This window comes from Anopheles cruzii, chromosome 2, assembly GCF_943734635.1.
Source record: "Anopheles cruzii chromosome 2, idAnoCruzAS_RS32_06, whole genome shotgun sequence".
Classification (NCBI taxonomy): domain Eukaryota; kingdom Metazoa; phylum Arthropoda; class Insecta; order Diptera; family Culicidae; genus Anopheles; species Anopheles cruzii.
The window spans coordinates 58,375,024-58,390,603 of NC_069144.1; the positions used below are offsets into that span (position 1 = coordinate 58,375,024).

Sequence of the window (15,580 nt, forward strand, 5' to 3'; positions counted from 1 at the left end):
AACTGTACTCGGTTTGGCTCGCTATGCTGTGCTGAGAGATGACATGCTTGGCCGAAACGGCCACCAACGGAGCGAAAGAAACTATTCCTGCGGATGCACCGGGCGTTTAAGTTCAAAATTTTATTAATTTACATTTGAATTACAGAATATCGAAATGATTCGGTCCGTACGATAAACAACAAAGGTTTCCGTCCAGTATTTAGCCGAATTCTCACTGCCGTCACTCACCGCGCGATTTTGACAAGTGGAAATTTGAACAAAATATGACAGGCGGTTTTCACCGGTTAGCCTGTTCAAATTGCCTGGTGGAGATGTGGTTGTTGTTATTAAAATTTGAGAGATTTTGAGATTGATCTCTTTGCCCGTTGGCGAATTGCGAAGTATAACTTATTTTAATATAATGCACAACTTGCGGGAGGTCATTGGGAACGATTGCCGTTACGCGACAGGTTACAAGCGTTACTATTGTTGTGTCAAATGTCAAAATGGGTTACTGTCAGCAGTTCGGGATTTTCGTAGGTTGACTCGGGTGTCAGGTTCGTCATCAAAGTTAGGTTCGCAGTGTCTTAGTTAGGTTTCAAAATCGGTCGGAACATTCATAAAATATTTTGACATTTCGTGTTTTGACGTTAAGACAAATTAACAAAAGTTGCGATAGAATATACTTTTTTTTAGAGATGAAGTACTTCGTATTTAAAAGAGACGAATGTTAAGCTATTGCAGCTCAGCTGCTCAAAGCAGCACAAAGTCTCTATAATTTAATAGAGCCCCGCATTCAGAAGGTTGTTTTTGCGAGTAAGTAGTCACGTCGCGCGAGATGAACATGAGCTCGGACCGTGTCCCCGCGTGGTGTGTGTGTGTGCCTTGAGCAGAGAAAGGTAAGCGGCGGCGGCCAAGTGAAGCGGAACCTCAACATTATTTTCGCAGCAGCAAATGGTGTTGTGATAGAAATTTACGTATGCCTTAACGTTCCTGGCAGCGCATTCTCGAAAGAAGAGCGTTCGAAAAGCAGGTGCCAGTGTGTGTGTGGGTTGTGGGTGTTAAAAATTGCGGTGCGAATTTTTAGCATCATCGCCGGAGAAGGCGGAAGTGTGCACACCGCTGTTGCGGTCGCGAAAAGGTCGTAAAATCGCCTCCCCGGTTACTACGTTGCCCGTGTCAGTGTGCACTACGATGTATCGCGTGTAAGATGGGTGATGAACAAAGTGTCTAATGATAACAACTAGGTGCCGTTCTAGGTGCCGATTGTGAAGAGTGCGAACGAGTGAACGAGCAAAGTTGGCCATTTCGTCGTCAGCACCTTGCGCGAGCGGCGCCGGTTTGGTGTTCTATTTCCGTATCGCAGTTTCTTTTATCGTACAGTGGGGCCACTACCGCATTGGGCACTTTTATCTTCTCGAGGTGGTAAACACAGTAAAATATGTCTTTCCATTTGTTCGCTTGCAGCCGCGAAGAAAAGATGATGCCGCAGGGGAACCCCGTTTGAAGAGCGCAGAAAGACGGCCAAATCAAAACAGAACGTAAAAAAAAGGGTATCATCCATCGCGTGGTGAGAGATGAATCAATGCGCGAGAGTGAGAGTGAGAACAAGTGAATGAGTGAGTGTGAGCAGAAGGCACGATACGAGAAGAATCGCAGAACGGAACTGTCAAACAGAGCGGGCCGTAAAAGTGCAAGAACCGGATCCGGATTTAGAGTTTCTTGCGAGGCCAGGAAAGTGTGAGAAGGTGTTAGCTGCACAGTGTCCTGTGTGTGTGTGTCCGGCTTTCGATCGAGATCCGTGGCGAAATAGGTAAGGCGACAGCAGGCGACCTACTTTTTGCACAGGCCATCGACTTGGGGGGTGGTTGTCCGATTACAGCCCGATTGATAGCCGGGTATACGTCGTCGAAGAGGGGCTGCTTATCAACCTTTTCTTAGCCCCATCTGCGGCAAGGGTCCGATGTCCGATGGCGTGACTGCAATGTGATGCCCCGCCATTGGCGGCCGCAACCAGTTAGCAAACATTGCGGCGACATTGCGGAGTGTTTATTTTTGGGACCTTACATCGCCGAGCGTGTGCGGGTGGTTGCGAAATTAGAATCTACGCTTCTTTCGACCCTTGATCGGTGGGGAATGGGGTTACGATCCGCCAGTCAAAATCCATCACCAGATCGGTGTATCTGCTGCTGAGAGAGCTGAGCAAAACAAACGGCCGGAATCGCTATCGATTCCGAACAGCGCCGGTGGGGGCCAACTACCCCCAAAAAGGAGAACCTCTCCGTTTGTTGATCATTCTATTTTGGGGATCGTTCACGAAATTGCGTCGCCAACAAGGCGGAGGTCTCGATGTGCACACGCACCACGGACAATCAAACAGACTGCGCTATCGTCGTCGTCGACGCCGGCCACGTTCCTTGATGTTGGAGCACTAAATTCGTCAACAACGTGGCACGATCCACCCCCTCATGCTCAAGGTTAAAAGGGTGGACCCAGAAGCGCCCCAGGATCACGTTCGTCTTATCGACGGCAAATTTAATGCGTAAATTGTGTGTAACTAGCAGCCAATTGCGCCTTGCTCGGCACAGATTAGAGGCATAGGAAGGCCCTTATCTTATCGGACAAAACGGCGCTTCTGTCGCGCAGTTGTCACGCAACCAACCAGCGCAGCTTCCGGTTCAATTGTTGGCCTACCAACCAACAAGTCGTGGGACTGCCGAAGCGAAGCTACTAGAGCTGCGCTCAATTTCACCGTTACGATGCAACGACCCCACGGTGGGCTGCAATCTGAAGAAAAGGCCACGGCATGAAAACCGGTTGTACCGTTCGACCGTCTGTACACCGTGGCCAAAAGGGCCGCATGTGCAATTATCTGCCCTGTGAACTCGCCGGGTCTCCCCCGGAAGAAAGTTGCCACTCAGAAGAAACCCCGCAGCCAGCCAGCCCAGTTGGATTACGTGATCGCGCGATCTCGTCTTACGTGGCTGCCCCATGTCTGTGGACCGTTGCCCCGTTTCCTAGCCCCCCGTGGTCCGTTTTATGACGGAGTACACCGAGCGGGAAATAAGTTTAGCAAATGCTAGGGGGGCGCGATCGTTCCTGCAGCAAGATTTCTCGCTAACTTTAATGACGATCAGCATCACGATCAGGGAAGCTGCTGAACGCATTACATCGGATCGCACGCATCGTTTGTGCACGATCCGTGGCAGTCCAGTGAAATTTAGCTCGTTCTCTGGTGGAGCGAGGGGTCTAGAGTAAATATTGTGCGATCGCTCGTCTCAACAACTCCAATCTGCTTCCGGTCCAAACGCTCGCTTATTCTACGCATGATGCCACATTTGTTTACGGTTTCGGAAGCGAGTTTTGTAAATACTACTCCGGCGTTGTGCGTAGCGCGAAAATATTTACTCTGTAATCGGTAGACCTCCACAAACCCAGAAGTGTGTTGTTGGTGTTCCCAGCCGTGTTTCGGATTCGTTTCTCAATCCGTCGATCCGCTACGATTGTTGTTGGCGTTGACACCATTTGTCCCTTATCTTAAACCACCGTTAGCGACGATCTGTCCTAATGCCCCCGCCATTCGCTTTGAGTCTAAATGATTCTCTTTATGTGCTTATCACCTGGACACATCGCGTTCCGCGAACGATGAATGACTGAATGCTCTTGTTCCCATCGGCCAAGGTCCTCGCTAATGGGTGATTCCAAAAATGGCGTCCCAAGGTGTTTAAAATCCATCAAAATAGGTGTTCGATCAAACATTTCCCAACGGGCGAAGGTGGCTGATCAGTGGTCGACGATCGGCGGATTGAGTTTCTGGCGCTTCACTAACGTTTTCTTGATGCCCTTTTCTTTCCAGGAGTACGACACTTTCATGGCGGCGAGACCCGTTGCCAATAGTTTGTAATTCTCGAAGGGACATCTCGGAGCAGAGGACAAGCGAGAGAAGAGTGTCCTAGTGCGCGTACAGCACAGCAAGAGCCGGTCACAAAATGCCGGTCGCACTGAACGGGTCCATTCCGCTGCCATCGGTGCGCGTCTACACCAGCATCACGGTGCTGATGATGTCCGCGTGTCTCTACTATGCCCTCATCATGACCAGTGATCCCCACTGGCGGCAGCACGCCAACATAACGACACCACTAACCGGAACCGGGACGAGCATCGTAGGATCGTCACCACCGGTAGCAGCATCATCCCCAGCAGCAGCAGCAGCGGTGGCAGGCCACCAGGCCAGTCTTGAAGGCCCGCCATCGATTGTCGGTGACGCCGCGGGCAAGCTAGACGTGACGGCCGGGCCTTCGCTGCTGTCGGTGCAGGAGATTGAAACGCTCGAGGAGAAAATACTGGCCGCAGCCGATTTGCCCGATCTGCGACAGATGCTGCGCAGAGACACTGCTGGGGTGGCCACGCCGTCGACAGACGATGGCACGGGCGTCGCTGACGGCGAGGAGGATGAGGACGAAGACGAACGGTGGGCTGGCAACGACACGCGTACGGTCGGTGCCTACCTAAAGGACACGGTATCGTTCATGGCGACGGAACCGTTTTGCATTTGGGTAAGTCTTGTGACCCGGCGAAGGCGCAACCCGGGTGCAATCTTTTACTATTTAAGGTGTAGCATCGACAGTTCCTTCTGGCAAAGGCCGAATTCCGAAACGGGCCGCCATCGCCGCCGAGTGTATGCTAATGGGCCGTAATTGGCGGAGTACAATTTTCAATGACAACGCAAACGCGGTACACGCGCGCTTCCGGAATCTCCGGTGATCTCCAAGACGAATCGCGGCACGGCGCGGGCTGTGTGCAATTGTAATTTACTACAATCGAAAAGTTCCGAACACGAAACGGGCGGAGGCGACCAGGAACCCGATTTCCGCATTCGCGAGTTGTTGGGGGTGAGCAAACTTGTTTACTGTGCCACTTGTCTTTACTTCTTCGCTTATCTTCGGTATCGTTTGTCTTCCTTAAAGAATCGATGTGCCGCCTGCGCCGGGCTTGGGGCAAAAAAGAAGTATCGTCATGATGACCTTGGCGCGCGGAGCTCTCCGGTAGCTCCCTCACCCCGTAGTGGTTGGCTTCGTGCGAGAACCTTCTTTGCGTGATTCTCCGGAGTGGTCGAATTTTTATTTATGATCATGTTTTCGATGATCGTGTTTCGATGATGGATGTTTGCACATTTTAGCACACATTATGCGCCGAGAGAGATGGCGATGGGTCCATGCTCAAGGTAACCGCAGCTAAGCCGCGTAACCGATCGCTGGTGGTCACTGATGAGTTATGAGGATAACAGCGATAGAAAGCAGCAGCTGCTTGCGAGCCCGACCGACCAACACACACCGTCTGCCGAGGCCGCGTGTGACGCTCGTTGCTGCTGTTGTTGTTGTTGTTCGCTGAACCTACGCGGCGACGCGGTTTCACTGTCAAGTTCAGCCGGACAGTGACGGAGCACGATCCACGGTGAGCATCGTTTGGATCGCTTAGGCTACTTTTTTTGACTATCGCGCGCGCGTGCGCACGATCGCACGACATTTGGAACAGGTTAAACCTGTGCTTTTAACTTTTTACTGAGCGTGGGTTGACTTTTCACTGGCCAGCTGATCGGTCGCTTCCGCCGGCTGATTAATCGATTTCGGCCGGCCGGTAAAGACTTTTTCGGGATCGTTTGTTGCCTTATATGGGACCACCGCCAATGATCGTCGCAGCGGCACTCTGACAAATGGCACCAGAGAGGAAAACGACGCCGCCCCCCCGTGTGAGTGGCCCCCAAAGTGTCCACCTTGACACGGAGCGCGCGGGCAGTGAAACAATGGAGAGGGCGTGAAGTTTTGGATATTTATGGTTTGTGGTCTCGTTACGACGGACACACACTAAGCGTCAGTGCGGATTGTGGCCCGTTCTTTTTCGCTTCGGTTGCCTTGTGCGGTCTTTCGGGAGTGGCCCAGGAATTTGTGACCGCTGCACTCGATTGTAACGTGAACTCTGTGGCTGAAGGCCATCGGAACGAATGGTCGTTAGAAAATGGCGTACGATCGGAACTCGGCGGACTTTCAAAATGGAAGCACCGAATGAATGGTTTTATTGCAGTTTTAGCTAAAAATGGGTATCATTTTCAAACCGACGACCACAAAAGTTCCAGGTGGACAGGATAGGCGCTCTTGCATCGAGCTTTACGAGTTTTGCGTGGCCCGAAGATCACCTCACGCTCACGCTCGGCATCCCAAACGGTGAAAGGCATCCCGAGTGAACGGCCGGTAGCAGGTTGACCAAAAAAACCTTAACTGTACCACAAATGCAATACATTTTATGCTTTTTTATTCAACAGTGTCCGCCGAGAGCGCGAGATGTGCGGAACTGTTTCGCGCCAAACTTTCTCTTTTAGAGCCGCGCGCCATCGCGCGCCCCACTTTGGGTTTTGGGCCATTTTTTGTCACTTCGATCGTGTCCCTGACGGGATCGTGTCATACTCTGCACCGCCGTTATCATCCGATTTCTCCGTTCTTTTCCTTTCCAGACCCTAATCAACAGCGCGTACTGTTGCCTGATACTGCTCGGTAAATCGATACAGAAGTTCGTCTTCGGGGAGCTCCGGATATCCGAACAGCAGGTAAGAGCGGGTGCAGGAGAGGAACCTCCGGCGCCAGCGTCGCCGTTCTGACCGCCTCCGACAGGATGTCCTTGCACGGTGGCGAATAAAGAAACTGTTAGAAGCCGTCGAGGAGCGAGAGTGATCGCGGACCGTCGTGACCGTGCCTAAGATTGGCCCAAGTTATTATCAGCGTTAGGGTCGCGCCGCAAACCAGTGCTCCGTGCCCGACCGGATGCCGGCACGGAGTTCTCCTCTACCATTAGATAGCATTAGACCCTATGATTATGCGGGACGAGTGTGCGCCTTAGAACCAATGACCAGCAGCACCAGCGGACCAAGCGGCCCAAGCGGGTAATGCAATCGCGCTGTAGCCTCCCTCCAATAACGCGCCCGCCATTAACGGGGAGAGCAGAACCGGCCGGCCGGCCGGCATGGTTTATTCTTAGGCAGAGACCCCGCGCGATCGCGGTCTAGTCTGCTGAGTCCAAAGTGTCCGAAAAAGGGCAACATTCTTTGGTAGCGCTTGACCTTGCGCGCTCCACCGTGGTTCGCAAACCGGTCCGGCCCGGCGTCTATGCCCGTCCGACCGACGACGACGATAATGACGTTTGCAAAGGGGCGATCGGCGATCCCCGATCGATCGTGTTGATTGATTGCTGTGCGCGTGCGCTGTCGAAAGCGTCGCCAAGCATGATCCAGTTAGCAAGAGGCGCCGTTTTGCTCTCCAAGTCTCCGATCTCCGCATAAATTACAGTCCTCCGGGGGGAGGCTCCGGGCGCAGGAGAAAGAGTCGACGGACCTTTCCGGCAGCAGATCGCCGAGATCGCCGAGATCGGAGAGTGACAATCTAAGCCCGGATTAGGGTTTGCGATGCGATTGATCGTCACCAAGATTCGAACTGGGACATTTGTGTTTTGTTTTCGCCACCTTTCGGGTGCTCTTTCGCACGCGGATCTTAATTTATGATCGTCCCAAAAAGCGCGATCGATATCAGCGCATCGGCAGGCGACAAGAAGATGAAGAGTTTCGGCAAATGACTTTTCCTTTCGGCCACAAAGTGTCATCCGCCGGCCGGCTAGTGAAACGAAACAAGAAAGAGACCTGTAGCTGCTGACTCACTGTCGGCTGGACACGCGATCATATGACGATCACTTGTGAACCCCTTTTTTGTGTGTGCATTTTTATTACTTACGTTAGGTCGTGCTGTTTGAAGTGTTAACGGCGCATTGAACGATGGCGCGCGCGATGTGTCATCGAATGGGCCATTCGAGAATTTTCGACCCCTCGACGTCTTTCGACTGATCAAGTCTGTCTCCCGTTTCGTTTTTTTTGCAGCACATGAAGGACAAATTCTGGAACTTTATCTTCTACAAGTTTATCTTCGTGTTCGGCGTCGTCAACGTGCAGTACCTGTACGAGGTAAGAAGAGGCGCCAACTGGTTGCCACGGGCCCCCTACTAATGTTTCCCCAATATTCGTGTCTTCCCTCGCACCGAACGCGCGCAGGTCATACTATGGGTGTCATGGTTTTCGGCCCTCGGATTCTTGCACCTTCTGTCGCAGCTGAGCAAAGATCGGTTCGAGTACGTAAGTATCGTGTGGCGCATAATAATAATTGTTAGACACTGTTGAGCACCCCGGGACTGGTCGTCCTGCGTGCGTTAGATTGCACGCCAGATTACGCGTCAAACGGCGGGGCAAGTTGAGAGGGCCGCCTCATTAGAAAGCTGTTCCGGAGGTACAGAGTACTTCAGTTTAATTGTATAACAAGCGGGATGATGATCGTCGGAAGGCTAACAAGCAGAGCGCAACACGTCGCAGCGGACGCGAGTGCGAGAGCGCGTACATCGGGCAACGTTTCTCGAAGGATCTTACGGTACTGCTTTCGACCGGCGAAAGAAAGGAGGATCACCGTCCGACCGATCGGGTTAAGTAACCAGAAACCTGGTAGGGTGTTGGAAGCGAGACCACTTGGCGATAATTGGCGCCAGCGCCGTCGATGACGTCGTCGTACAGGAAGGTTACAGAGACTGTGGCCAGGTCGCGCCTTTTTTTTGCGATCAAATTTCTTCTTCCGTTCATACCGCGATCATACTTGGGTTTTGAAGTGTTTTTTGTGTTGTCCCCTGTGTACTCTCTTTACACGGAAGGAAAGTGAGTGAAGTGAGCCAACCGTTCACTTTCACTTCGGTTTGAGGTTGCTTCGGTGGGTTTAAAAGGATCACCGTCGGGATCGGTTGCTTGCTTTCTGCCAAGTCTCCCGAAGGGGTTCTCTGGCGCAACACAGAGAGGGCGGCAGACGTGTGTGAGAAAACGGTCCATATCGTACGGATTAGCATATAATGGCGACTGACAGACCGTGCGCCACTCACCGGCGATGGATGCTGTTGCTGCTGTTGTTGCGCCGTGGCCGGGCGCACCGTGACGCCTGGGGTATTTTAATCTAATAAACTGTAAACACAATACCACCTCAGCGGGGACACCGGGACAGATGGCAGGGAGGTGACGTGGGACCCTGTAATTAGATAGGACGGCGACGGAGCCTGCGATAAGTGTCACGGGCGCGACGGCGAGTGATTGTGTTTCGACACTTACGCTACACAATCTCGGTGTCTTTGGAAAGATGACTGGCGGATGGGCCCGTTTTCACTACGTTCAGGCCCCTTTTCAGGGTGCCGATGTGTCCCAAAAGTGGTTCATAGAATTCTGTGATGATGATCTTGTTTGAGAAACTTTCTTGTTCCTTGCGCCCCTGCAAGGGACCGTGTTTTGGAGCACCAGGGGGCTTTTAGTGCCCGGACAGTTCTATTCGAAAATGAAACGATCCATCTTTTTACCCTTCAACGCTTGCCAGTCTGTGACATAATCCGCGTCCGCGGGCGAGCACATTCGCAGGACTTTGCTCCGTTGATTCTACTGAGACCTCCCCTCCGGGCCGGAGTGTGTGTAACTTCACCCTTTAGTGCTCGTAGGCGCGCGCGCGCAATGGCCTTCTGACAAGGTTAGAACATTCTAACGGGGGCGAAGGAGAACCACACTCGTCGCCGCCGCACGCGATGATCGCGACCGACGCGAGAAACCTTGCGGGGATTGTGTTCCTCTCGAGGATTATGTCAGGGCGAACATCGCAAAGGCTTCATCGTCGTCGTACTCGTTCCGGGGAAGCGAAAGAAAGCGAAAGGTGGTCTGACTGGGTTGCTGCATACCGCCGCCGCTATCCGATCGATCGATCCGGCCAACAAGGAAGAGATTGTCGGGGCTTAAAGTGGTCGATCCAATTAACGACAGCGCCAGGAATGGCATGGGTGATGGTCGCTAAAAATCAACCGGGACAAGTTGTTTTTGCAAAGAGCGGTCAGAAGGCGCTCTGTGAACGTTCTTCTGGGAACCCAGGGAATGGCATTCGCGTGTGGTCCGGCCTCCGGATACTTGACATTTGCACAATGCTTTGTTCCAGTTGGGGTTGGCCTTGGGTGTTCCGGTTCTCCGGGTACGGGCGCGCCGTGTGAAGAAGAGATTGTTGAACTTGGCGCTCCTCCTGGAAAAGCCTGAAGGTCTTTCAACTCCCCGCATTCGTTTTCTACAGCTTTTTCTCTTCTCTCTCTCTCGTTGTAGCTTTCCTTCTCGCCGACAACCCCGGGATGGTCGCACTTCCGGCTGATCTCGCTGCTCGTCGTGATCCTCACGCTCGCCGGCCTCATGGTGGTGATCTCGATCGGTGTCGGTGTGTTCGTCGGCAGCTTCAACACGTTCGCCTTCATGGCAGCGGAGGTGAGTACGACGCGGAGAGCTGAGAACTGAGCATCAATCGTAAAACAAGCCGCGACCCGTGGCGAAAAAAGGGGTCAAAAAGATCACCCGGTAACGATCGTGTGTGGTTCTCGCGCGATGCTGGGTAACTGGGTTACAACATGGTTCCCGGTGGACGATCCCCCCGGGTCCGAACCGTGAGTTCGTGGAAGGTTTTACTCTGTTTTTTTCCTCACCACAACAACACGCCCACCGTCGTCGCCGATATCGTCGTCGTCCCTGAGCCGATGGCAGCGGTGAACTCTGTTGCAGAAGTAGGTCGCGCGCGCCGTCTACGCTTCGGAACTAGACCTTCGCGCATGCGAGGGGGCAACCGGGGGGGAGCCTTGCACCGGAAAGAAGGAAATAAGCATCCGCCATCCCCGGTGGCGTGCGCACCCATCACACGATTCAACGGACGAGATCGGTGGCCAGAGGGACGGTAGTGTTTCTGTTTCACACAGCATCTCATCCGCCGAATATTTATTGCACGATCGGAGGTGATCTCTCCCATGGCCCATGAGCACTGAGGCCCCTTCGCTAGGCCAGCTAATTCTCTCCCCGACGCCGAGTTTGCCAAAATTATGCATTCGCCGGCGTGGTTTCTAAATGCGCTTTGTTTCATGCCGTTTTAGGTGGGTCGCTGTTTTTCGAAGGCCACGCACCGCGGCCAAGGCGTGTCACCGTCTCCGCGCCGCGAAACCTTCTAATAGCTCAACCACACACAAGTGCGCTCCACACGCGCGTGAAGACGGCCAATTTTGTCGGCCCTTGCTTGCTTCGGAGCATTCCATTCCGGACGCGGTGGCCGGCGGGTGGTGTACACATACCACGCACGGTGCGCTGTGTTGTTATCTACGCCCGCTAATTGAAAGGGACCTTACACAAAACGTAACAAAATAGCGGAACCAATCCCCACGACACCTGTGGTAGGTGGCGCAAGGCTCCCGGGGGTTTTAGGTGGGCCTGGCACCATACAGTGAGGACGACGATAGTGAAAGGGTCATCGTGCGGTGCAACACAACCCGCAAGGTCGCATGTAAATATCATCGTAACCCAGAAACCTGTGACGACCGAAGACACCCGCGGTGAAGGTTAGGGTTAGGGGGCTTCTCAATGTCACTGTGTGTGTTTATAAATAGAGCGCCAAAGCAGCAATTCAATCGATCGCCACGGCGGCAAGTAGTAGTGGCCATCATTATCATCGTCGGTCATCGTCCCGCACACAACGCGCGCGCCAGAACACGACGCAGCGCTTCGCCCTTGCGGATGCAAATATGGCCAATATTGTATCGAGAACCCGGCGTTAACTGTTGCGCGCTAATCGGCTGGTGAATCAGAGGGTCTCGTGTTGCTCTACAGGGCGCGTCATGCGCCGGGAGGACCGTATTTGGGTCGTGTGAGGCGTGGTCTTTACAATTACCGTAGACACCGAACCGTCTTGGGCGTTGGTTCTTTTCGCTGGGTTTCGGAATGCAAAAAAGAAACAATGGGCCCAGAAAATGGGACGCCCGCTCGGGGTGGTGCGTGTTCAAGAAGAAGAACCTTGCGCCACTCGAAATCGAAATCTACCAACCGGTGGTTGCCGGCACGTGCCACGGCCATGTGCGCATAATCGCGGCCCATCAACGAAACAAAGACCCCGTAACGCGTGCGTACCTCAACCGAATTCCTATCACGCCACCGGGCAACCATTTTATGATGGGGGGCCCTATACGCGTGTTGGCGGGGTGGCCTTCGGTGGCCGGTGGTGGGCCGATCCCGAAAACGGCAAACCGTAGCGCCCCGTTTATGGACGTGCAAGACGCGGCGGCGACCACACACACAGTATGCGCGCGATCGCTACCATTAAAACAATGGTGCGCGATCATCAATTGTTGCGCCCAGCACGCGCATTAATTGTGTCAGCAGTGGTTAATGCTTTGATTCTCTCTGTCTCTCTCCCCTCAGTGCGTTCTGTTGGCGGTACGGACAATGCACGTGCTGATACGGTACGGGATGTTCCTGCACGATATGCGCCAGGGCCGCATCGGAAGTGACTGTGAGTAATGGACCGGCCCCTCGTGATTGATCGCTCTCGATCGCTAACACACCTCGCTTTCCGTTTTGCAGCCATTTCGTGGGATAAGCGTGGCCCGGTGTCGTACTACATCGAGCTAACGTTCGAGGTGGCCGCGCTGGTGGTGGACCTGGTGCACCACGTCCACATGCTGCTGTGGAGCAACATCTTCCTGTCGATGGCCAGCCTGGTGATCATTATGCAGCTGCGCTACCTGTTCAACGAGATCCAGCGCAAGATCAAGAAGCACCGCAACTATCTGTGGGTCCTGAACCACATGGAGAAGAGCTACCCGCTGGCGACGGGCGACGATCTGAAGGCCAACTCGGACAACTGTGCCATCTGCTGGGAGAAAATGGAAACGGCCCGCAAGCTGCCGTGCGGTCACCTGTTCCACAAGTAAGTTCCAATCCGGCCGATTAGGACCCCGGCCCGCGCTCTACTAAACCCGTTCGTTCCGTTCTGTTTTTTTTCGCAGTTCCTGTTTACAGTCGTGGCTCGAGCAGGACACGAGCTGCCCGACGTGCCGGCTGGGGCTGAGCGTGCACCAGAACGGCGGTGGCCCCCGGGCCGGCAATCCGCTGCTGCTGGGTGCGGCCGACATCCGTATCGATGATCGGGAGGACGCCACGGTCGGCGGTGGTGGCCGTACGGGCAACAATCACTTTTTCCACTTCAACGGCTCGCGGTACGTGTCGTGGTTGCCCAACTTTTCCGTCGAAGTGACGCACATCAACAACATGCTGCGCCCGGTCGACACGCTACCGCTGACGGCGGCCGCCGCCAACCACACGTCGCAGGTGCGCAACATGGCCCGGCACGTGCAGGAAATGTTCCCTCGCTACCCGCTCTCGGTGCTGATCGGTGATCTGCAGGTGTCGCGCTCGATCGAGGTAACGATCGACAACATTCTCGAGGGCCGGCTGCAGATTCCGGCGGGGGTTGCGGGCGCGTCCGGTGAGGAGGAGCAGGAGAACCCGGCGGTTCCGAGCGCGGCGACGTATGATCGTGGCGAGGAGGAGGCCGATGACGATGACGATCAGTTCTATCCGGCAACGGTGGGCGGTGGTGGTGAAGATCGATCACCCGTTAGCAGCTCGTCGTCATCTGGTTCCGTATCGTCACTGTCCTCCCTGCACACCTCAGCCACGACGGCAGCGACGGCCGCCGGATACGAGGTGGAACGTGGGACGAAAATTTTCGGCAGCTACGACACGCTGCTGCGTGACGACAGTGCGGAAGAGACGGCCGTTCCGTTCGGTGATCGGTTCTCCAAGAGTCCGGAAGAGCGCGAGAAAATTCTGCAGCGCCGCAAGGAGCAGCTGCTGGCGATCGCGCGAAGAAGGTCAGTTACTACAGGCTCCGTGATGGATGGCCATAATCACGCTTTTTCCCTTGTTCCCTTAGATATTTGGAGAAGAACAAATCGGACCTTAACCAGCACGCGAAAACGCCGTCCTCTGCGCCGCCGTCCAGCACGACGGTTCGGCATCGGAACAAGAGCTGCATGGAAACATCGTCACCGTCGGCGGCGGCGGCGTCGTCGTCACCCTTCGACAGTGAGCTGCCCAGGTCGTCCTCTGCCACAATGACCGCTTCCCACTCGCGGCAGTCGGAGGATGGCAGCTTTTAAGCACGCCTAAAACGTGATCATCGTGCAGAAGAGTTGTTGGCTTCTAATGTTGTTGCCGTGAAGCCATGGGCGCACGTGACCGGGGGACCGGGCCCCGGCCAACGGACGGACGGACGGACGGACGGTGCTGTGAAAGTATCATTATCGTTTATTGTTTTAGGTATTTTTTTTTAAATCCATCGCCGCCGCAAATCCATTAATAGCCCGCTCGCGATATTCTCGCATCATTTGCTTTTACTCGATTAGAATTTTAGTCACCCTCCCTATTTTGCATTAGATTTTATCTCCAATCCCGCTGCGCTGCGCAGCTATATATTTACCAACAAACTGATTGATAAGAGCGCCCCGCGTGTGATCGAATGAACGAGATAAACCACCACCCGCCATCTCCTCCTCTGTGTGCGTGCGTTTTTTAGAGGAATAATTAACTTAGAACTCAGCTTAGTGAATTCGCGCCACAAACTAGTAGACGTGGTCGATTAGAGAGACGGAGAGAAGTGTAGTGTAGCAGCGTGTGTGTGGATGTGTGTGGCAGGCGTGTGATTGGGACACTGTGGGACCCGATCTCTGGAAATGGGTATCACTGTAGCCAGCCTGGCCACCAAACGTTGCCAACCGCGGCCACCATCGGCCGTACAACACAAACAGATAACATGAACCCCGTTGTGATGATATTTATTTTCTACTAGGGAACAACAAATCAAAATCCTGTGTACCATTGTGGTGTCCATTGTGTGCGGCGGCCACAAACACGGGGGCCACTTCAAAACAATTCGCTTCTGGCGTAATCTATTTCGGCCACCATTTCGGGCGCGATATTATGTGCGGAGCGCGAACTAATGATGGGTTTTGAATGTACAGGAGGCGAAACAAAGCAGGCAACGGATGAAGAATGATTCGCTCTGCCGGAAACAGGAACGCGTCGCACCGACGGGGGGGGTATAGTCAAAATTATGACAAACTTAAGTCAACTATTAGCGAGCAAATGCAAACAATAAAGTAAAGTTCGTTGTTATTTCGTTTTAACACTCGCGTTTACCTTTTATTGTTTTCCGTTCTTTTGCTGAAATAGTGCGAACGCGGTGTTCGTGTCCACGCTAGGTTGCCCGCTAGATGGCGCTTCATTATTTAAAGGGTGTATCCGAAGTTTGTGTGAGTTTAAATCATGATTTCGAATAAATCATCATTATCTAATCACCAGGATGAAAAAGTACTTCATTCATCCAAAAACACGTGTAAATGGGGATAGTATGATAGTTTTTTTGATTGATTTGATTGAAAAAGTATTTTACTCAGTCTATTGTTTCGAATAATTCTGCTGATTCTGTTAAGATACGCAACGATTGATCGTATCGCTACGAATAGTTGTAGCGATATATCGTAGCGTCTGGACCGGCCTAACCCGGCATCGGGAAACCCCAAAAAACGTGAAAAGTTAGTCTCGACAACTCTCCGAGAAGGTTGTCTCTTCTCACTCACCAAGAAGCAACGGCGATTTCGAATTTGAATTCGGTCTATCTCGCTCTAGCGTCAGGCT

At 53.3% G+C, this 15,580-nt stretch overlaps 1 protein-coding gene across 3 annotated transcripts; it reads left to right on the forward strand.

The window, feature by feature from the left end:
• The first annotated feature begins 661 nt into the window (after positions 1-661).
• LOC128268871 (E3 ubiquitin-protein ligase AMFR-like) lies at positions 662-15,063 on the forward strand. 3 transcript variants are annotated; one of them, XM_053006157.1, is made up of 11 exons: positions 662-782; positions 1,447-1,792; positions 3,836-4,535; positions 6,488-6,580; positions 7,898-7,981; positions 8,069-8,149; positions 10,178-10,333; positions 12,302-12,392; positions 12,464-12,809; positions 12,889-13,755; positions 13,818-15,063. In XM_053006157.1, exons 3-11 carry the CDS (start codon positions 3,969-3,971, stop codon positions 14,041-14,043), a joined length of 2,511 nt encoding a protein of 836 aa, XP_052862117.1. In that variant the 5' UTR covers positions 662-782; positions 1,447-1,792; positions 3,836-3,968; the 3' UTR covers positions 14,044-15,063. The 3 variants fall into 3 exon arrangements, with proteins under 3 accessions (XP_052862117.1, XP_052862115.1, XP_052862116.1); XM_053006155.1 differs by having other exon boundaries at positions 663-878; XM_053006156.1 differs by having other exon boundaries at positions 665-795.
• Positions 15,064-15,580: the final 517 nt, after the last annotated feature.

Excerpts from the sequence above, each read along its gene's own strand:
- LOC128268871 (XM_053006157.1), top strand. The coding sequence starts at position 3,969 with ATGCCGGTCGCACTGAACGGGTCCATTCCGCTGCCATCGGTGCGCGTC. Across the intron at positions 8,150-10,177 it reads GCAAAGATCGGTTCGAGTAC|CTTTCCTTCTCGCCGACAAC; the intron begins GTAAGTATCGTG and ends CTCTCGTTGTAG. Across the intron at positions 12,393-12,463 it reads GGGCCGCATCGGAAGTGACT|CCATTTCGTGGGATAAGCGT; the intron begins GTGAGTAATGGA and ends TCCGTTTTGCAG.